Source organism: Teleopsis dalmanni, chromosome X (assembly GCF_002237135.1).
Source record: "Teleopsis dalmanni isolate 2A chromosome X, ASM223713v2, whole genome shotgun sequence".
NCBI classification, from domain to species: Eukaryota; Metazoa; Arthropoda; class Insecta; order Diptera; family Diopsidae; genus Teleopsis; species Teleopsis dalmanni.
The window spans coordinates 99,465,719-99,473,274 of NC_051848.1; the positions used below are offsets into that span (position 1 = coordinate 99,465,719).

A 7,556-nucleotide genomic window follows, 5' to 3' on the forward strand; every position below is an offset into this window, starting at 1 on the left:
ACGAACATAGCGAATTTTCAAACATTGTGTTCTCGCCCTTAAAAATCAAATTGCTCCACATTGAGAAACACTGATCTAACCGATTACTTCAGTGTTGAAGATTTAAGAATGCAACCCACATTTTAAGTAATGAGTACCCTTATTAGTCGAGTTTAAGGATTCTTGATTAGTATCTCTACGGATCGATCAGAATTGGTCAACAGAGTGTTGTATATAAAGCATTTGGATCACTATTAACAAAGTACAAAAACATATTTTGTCTATATATACATAGTTTAGTACAATGTTAGGTCTTACTTTTGATTATGGCGGTACTTTTAACTCCCATTCACCGAAACAGTATTTTGTAGGGTTCGACATAGTACTATTTGGCAGTATAAAAAGTTTTTCAAATTGAATGCTAACAGTTCAGAAGTGCAGACAGCAACACTATATCATAATTTTACAAAATTTTTAAGTGTTTCAATATATAAATTTGAAAATGGTACTATCTTAAAATCTAATAACTCAACAAGTTATTGATTAGCGGTACTGTTGGATGATGTATTGAAAGTTGATAGTTGAAAGTTGATACTAAAAAGTATCTTATGATATGTAATAATTGTTTTTTCGTTTTCTCTAATATGTATTAAGTAGTTTTTTTTATTTTTATATTTATTATTTTCATTTAATTATAAAGATATATATATGATCAACCACTAATTCTACATTTTGATTTTATTTTTAGCGTGCATGGTAAAGAGCATCTCCGAGATAACTGAATTGTATGTACTATCTTGTTATAAACACAACACCAAACCACTTCCTGTAATATTGGAACATTTGAAAGGTGTGGAGACCAATAAGCAACTAAGGCAAGGTCAGCTATCTTTAAAGTCAATTCAATTATCACCAAGCGATTGCGAAGCGCTGGAAGAAGTCTTCAAAAGGGTAAGTTAAGTGTTGTATACTGATTAATGGGTAATAAAATAGTTGTAATATGAAGACTTTCTTTTCACATAATAATACCTTTCTGAATTTATGAATTATCTTCCAAGCCTTTCCAAAAATTAGCAAAAATAATTTTTCGTCGTAATGTTCTAACGAAACAAAATTCAGTTTTATAGAGTAAGTCGATACAGAAAACGACATCTAATATATAATGCTTACTAAATTATTGGAAGATTCTTTTAGTTTATTATTATGTATAGGATAGAACTATTATTTATGTTGTTAAAGCCTTATGTGAACGAAATAAAAAACTGTTGGTTGGTTTTTATTTTTAATTAATTTTATGTGGTTATTATCTATATATGTATATAGATAATAACATATGCCATCGTTACGAAGTTTAATTTTTTTTTCAGGGTGAAATATAGTTAGATATGCTGTAACAATACTGAACCATTAATTGGAATTGATCCTATTTATTGCTATAAGTAATATTGAGTGCAAGATGAAACGCAGTCCAATGCAATGCAGTTGTATTGCAAGTAATACGCAGGGTTGTGGTTGAATCTTGTAAAAACTAAACATTGAACCTCTTCAATAAGATTAGTAAACCGATCTATTTGCTGTCAAAAACAGTTTTTGCAATTTAATGAAGAACCTGAGATGGCAGATGTCTTGAAACATTAAAGATTAGCGAAGAAGTTCCCCTATCTGTAAAAGCATATGACCAAATAGCAGGTTATTTAAACAGTGTGGCCAGTTTAAAAACACAGCAAGTGAATTGCAAAATAACCGATTGTATTTTTCGGTGCAAGTTTCTACTAAATGATATAGCTATTCTAAAATTTTAATGTATTTTATTTTAGGTACAGTATAAATCTATAAATTTTTCATCATGTGACTTAAGTGAAAGTGCTTTGAGTGCGTTGTTTGATATGATTGAGTATTATGAGGCTACAAATGAATTGGATATATCTTTAAATGCAAAAGGCATGACACATCGCGGTTGGGTGTCCTGTACATATATGGTGAGTCGTAGTCAGGAATTACAATCGCTTAATGCACAAGGAAACCCCATTTCAAAATCGAGTGCCGAAAATTTAGGACATGCATTGAAAACTTCTAATCTTCATACTCTGAAACTAGAACATTGTGGACTTAAGGGTGCACCGTTAACTGGGCTTTGTACGTTTTAAATGAAATATATCAGAAATCAAGTTTTATAGTTTTATTTGATAGGTTTTAAATTGCGCTGCAATCGCATTCTCAAAGAGCTTTGGATTGCTTATAATGACCTGGACTCTAAAGATGCAGAGACAATAGCAGATTTACTGAAATTAAACCATTATTTAGAATTTGTAGATATCAGTAATAATAATATAAGAGATGAAGGAATTCAATGTGTGGTGAATGCGTTGATTCTTCAGTCAAGTGAATTAGAGCGACGTTCAGTGTTACATCGTGCTGCTGCAATAGATGATGATGAGAGCTTATCACCTATAAATATTTCGCCAGCGATAGAAACAGCAGACTTAAGTATCAATTCTTTAGGTAAAACAAGAAGTGTTGATGACTTACTTCCTGCAACCAAAGCTAATACAATCAATAACGATCGTACAAACACTAATAATGAAGACTTAGATGATAATGCTTTTGAACCAATAACAAATAATACCAATGAAATACAGTGCAATGCTCCAAAAGTGGAAAATCAAACCGTTAAAAAGTTGGCAAAAACGATAGAGACACAAGAATCAGATCTGACGACTTTAACAGCTGCTTCGACAGGAATAGCAAACACTTTAAGTGTGACTCCAACAGGCATAGAAGAGAACGATCTAGATGAAGACACTGAAGATACAGTTAAATCCAGCACAATTAAAAATTCTGTACAAGCTGTAGGACAGTCAATGTTAGATAAATTACTGTCAATGAACAGTGATAGCAGTAGTGAAGAAGGTGCTTCAAATTTATCTACCGACACAGTAGCGCCATGCTATTCAGAGGATGCGAGTATTATAAGTGATGATATATTTGATGGCGCCTTAACTGCTACTACCAATACTAGCACAAATTCAAAAGCAGAATGCATAGTGGCCTCCACTCCCACATGTGTTTCTGCTATAGATGTAATAATTAGCACATCTGTTGATAAGCATGTTACACAAGACCAACTGCAGATGGAAAAAGAAAATGTGATAAGTGGTAATTTTTTTAAATTGTTATTATATTATTTCAATTATACTTATTGTAAATTTACTAAAACGTGTTTTTCTATTACAGAATATAAAAACTTTGAAGAGGCTATAAATTCTGAAAGCAATAGTAATTCTAATAATAGTAATAGCGTAACATCAACTACTATAACGTCATTAGGCAATCATAACAATAATAACAATAATGTCAATAACAACAATGATGTTAGTGATAATAATAGCAGTGATAACTATTCGATACATCATAATGATAACTCGCATCTTAATTTAAATCCGTTGAGGCACGCCACTAGTGATGATAGTACATTACAAAGTTCAGGAATATTTGAAGTAACTGCAGATGAAAGTGATTGTCTAATTTCCAATGCAGTAAGTGACCGTGAAAGTGATAGTTCCCATTCCCTCCTACTGCACCATTCAGCCAAAGTACTTGATGTAAATAAAAACACAAAGTTATCAGAAGATTATGATGACACGCACAGCACAGATTCAGCATTTGAAAGTGCCTCCGAATGTGATATTAGTCGAAACTTACCTGAAGAATTTAGTAGGCTTTCAGTTTCACTGGAAAGTACAAGGCTAGATGATATAGTTAAAGAACTTGCCATTGAAACTGCAACTATTGCCACTGAATCCACTGAGTGTTTAATTGAAGCAGCAGCAGTAGCAGCAGCAGCAGTTCCGTCTAGTTCAGCTCTAACTCCACCCACCCCACCGCTAACACAATTATACTCACATGTAAAAACACCAGAAAAAGAAAAAAGTGCTGAAGTTTCCGATGATTGTTTTTATACTAATTTTGTTCAAACTCCAACTACTAAACAGGCAATCCCACAGATAGAAACATTAAATACTGAAAATAATGATAGGGTTAATACAACCGTAACAGTAGATGATTTCGGTAAAGCCGAAAGCTGTTTTCATGTAGATAATCTTGAAACTGCTACATTAATACAACCGAAAGTAACTATTGCTGAAGACAGCATAATTATTAAACACAAGGAGTGTGCTAATAGCCCTAGACCAACGCCGCCACCACCTTCTACCTCACCAGGTGGCGTAAGTTTAGGCATGCGCCGCACAGAATCATCTTCTGCTTTTATAACACAGTCAACTCGCAATCGATCTCAAAGCAGTGATAGTCTCTGCAGTGATAATTCTTTAGATAGTAGTATCAGTAGTGACCTTAATTTTTCTACATCAATACATATAAATGAGAAACTAACCAAAAACGATACCCTTACACGGCAACAACGTCAAACAGATACTACGATCGACGTTTCAAATAGAGCACCTAATGGCCTTAAAGCCCTCGCCGTTTGGAATAATAATCTTACAAAAGAGTCTGGACGTTATATATCCGAATTGATGTCTAAAACTGAATCATTAGAATTGTTAAACATTGGTAAAAATTGTTTATCAAATGAATTCGTAACACTCATTAAGGATAGTTTAACCAAAAATACAACAATAACGACACTGGGACTACAAAGTGCTCATTTAAGTGCTAAAGGTATTGAAACATTGGCCTCAATACTTACCTTTGGCGGCAATAATACGCTGCAACGCATAGACATTCGTGATAATAAACTCGAAGCTGAAAGTTTGGAGACCCTGGCTGAAGTACTTAAGTCAAATACAACAGTTACACAGATTGATATTGATGATGAGCCGAAACGCTTATCGGTAAGTTAATAAAGAATCTAAAATGCATATATTAATTTATTGATTTCTTAATTAAGTTATGAGTGCTTTTATTTTTTTAAAGTTGATATAAAGTTAAGTAACATGAAATTTTGATGACTTTTTGAAAGTTAATAACATGACTTATAATATTGCTAAATAATGTTTTTATTTATAATAATTGTTGATGTATAAAATTGTGATTGGTAGATTTAAATAGTAAGCTTCATTAGATGACTATAATACCTTTATAAGTCCCTAATTAAAAGTTGTATTTTTATTAATAGTTATATTTTTATTAATATTCATATTTTTATTAATAGCCATATTTTTATTAATAGTCATATTTTTATTAGTACTTGTATTTTTATTCATTAAATGTCACGTACTTAAATCTATTAGTTATTTGTAGAAAAGTAATATTGGATATAATGTTTAATTATTATTCTTGTTAAAGCAATATGTATTGTTTTTATAAAAATCTGTGATGTACTATATTCTGTGCAGAATTAAACTAGAGGTTGGATAATTCGTTCTGGATACTTAGTAATTGCTTATAAAGATTATATAGAAATTATAAATTTAAATGTAGGGTTCTCTGGACGTTTCACTGAACCTAAAATAGAAGATTTTTTAATCTGTTAAATATCAAAATGAAAAAAATATATTGGCTTCTTCCACACAAACCTCTGTTCATTTTGCAAAAGAAACTTAGACTCAATAAAATTATTTTAAAGTCACTTTGGACTCTGTTTCATCGAAGGTCTAAAAATTTTAAAATAGAAATCTTACACATTTTTTTTAACGATTCTTGGTTTATCTCCAATTAATCAATATGCAGTAACGTTTGAATCTTAAACATTAAGTCCCACTTTAACAGACTCAATAAAATAGGTCTCAGTAAACAGGTTACAGCAATATGATTACTAGACAGTTTCAATAAAACTGGAACACTACATAGGCATAATGTGCAGAAGATAATTATTAATTGTTCTACATTTAATATTCTTTATACGTTGAATAATATCATACGTATAATATCGATATTATATTATTCAGCAACACTGATATTTTACGTAATGTAAGAAGTTGTTTGCTATAAAAGTTTTTTTGATAGGCTATTAGGTTAATTTTAGTTTTATTTAAAACAAAACACGTTGATTCTATTTAGTCAGTAGTATTTTTCAGGCAGAAGTGACTGCTATAAAGTAAGCTTTAGCTATGTCTAGAAGTAAGTAGATAAGTAGAAGTAGATAGAAGTAGATAGTTTGAAAGATATACTTGAAAGGAATATACATATACTATCGGATAGTCAAGCTGCTTTAAAGTCCTTGAGTTCAGTCCAATTTACATCTAGGACAGTCGTTTACTGCTACATGTATGTAAATGAGATGTCGACGCAGTTCAATATTTCTCTAATCTGGGTTCCCGGTCATAGGGATATTTTCGACAATTGCAAAGCTGACGAGCTGGCAAGACGGGGTGCTTCAGGAAACCACTCGGAACACCTAAACACAAACTCTCTCATAGAGATGCCCTATTGAGACATCAGTCTTGTAGTAGGTTTACTTACAATTCATTTTATTCTAGGTAACCATGCTAGACTAAATCTCCTTTTCAAGCATATCTACCGCAGTTGTGGTGAGGATGATGAAAGCGCCTTCCACCTGTTTTGCTTCTGTCCGGCACACATACGGCGCTGCCTTAACATTTTAGGGGCTTTCTTTTTTTAAGATCTTGGCGAACTTTAGGATCTCCCTTTAAAGAGCATCATAAGCTTTGCCCAAGGTTCTAGATGGTTTTAATTCTTGGGTTTTTAATAATATGGTAGCACAATGGACTTATAGCCATAAGTGGATCCCCTAGGAGCGCCGGTATAACCTAACCTAACGTATTTAGTCATAAATTTTATTTAAATTAATTAGCAAGTGGAATCTTTTGACCATTTTCAATGAGCATATTCAGGAACTGTTTATTTTTTGTATAGATTGAAAAAACAGTAAAAGAATTAAAAAAAAGAAATTATATGATTATCAAATTTGTTGTTGCCACAATAATATGGGCTTTATTTACAGAATAATTTCTGTACCAACGAATATTTATAAATGACAAAATATGAATTTTATTTAATTTACAAGTTGTTAATATACGAAATACAATTAAAAGAGTTTAGAAAAAAATTTAGGTTAATCTTGACTTTTGGTTGGGATCAGAGAACTGCGATTAGTACTCAACATTCGAATCATACTCGAAACATTGGGTGTGTTTAAAATATACTTATTCTGACTCCTTTCTGACTCGCTTTTTGTGAACTTTGGCGTGTACTGTTATGCCATGTCTAGAACCAGCAACATACCCGGGTAACGATGAAGGTCACAATTTCGAACATACAATGGTGTATTTAGTACACATCGCTATACTTTATTTTGGAAAAGTTGAATTGTGGCAATGCAAATTTTTGCTGGGACATTTCCACAGTTGTATATCATACGTCCATATTGGTTTTAGGGTTTATTTATATAGTTATAATTTACTGTGAATTGACAGTTTGGATTTACGGCCGCCAATAAGATAAATTATCTTGTTTTATTTTAAGTTGTGTTATTCTATTTTTTTCTTAACGTGCGCTTTCCAACGCAGTTTTGCATCCAGTGTAATAACCAAGGTATTTTGCTTCATTACCATTTGGATATTTTAGTGGAATTTATATATACTGGAGTAAAAGAT

At 31.9% G+C, this 7,556-nt stretch overlaps 1 protein-coding gene across 1 annotated transcript in view; it reads left to right on the top strand.

Moving 5' to 3' along the window:
- Positions 1 to 4,923, top strand: part of LOC119688809 (protein phosphatase 1 regulatory subunit 37-like) — a 20,569-nt gene extending 15,646 nt beyond the window's left edge. Inside the window, exons 2-6 of the mRNA XM_038103474.1 lie at positions 728 to 930; positions 1,797 to 2,115; positions 2,170 to 3,135; positions 3,214 to 4,832; positions 4,915 to 4,923. Of these exons, the coding sequence (XP_037959402.1) occupies positions 728 to 930; positions 1,797 to 2,115; positions 2,170 to 3,135; positions 3,214 to 4,832; positions 4,915 to 4,923 (3,116 nt within the window). The remainder of the gene's footprint in view (positions 1 to 727; positions 931 to 1,796; positions 2,116 to 2,169; positions 3,136 to 3,213; positions 4,833 to 4,914) is intronic.
- The last annotated feature ends 2,633 nt before the right edge of the window (positions 4,924 to 7,556 follow it).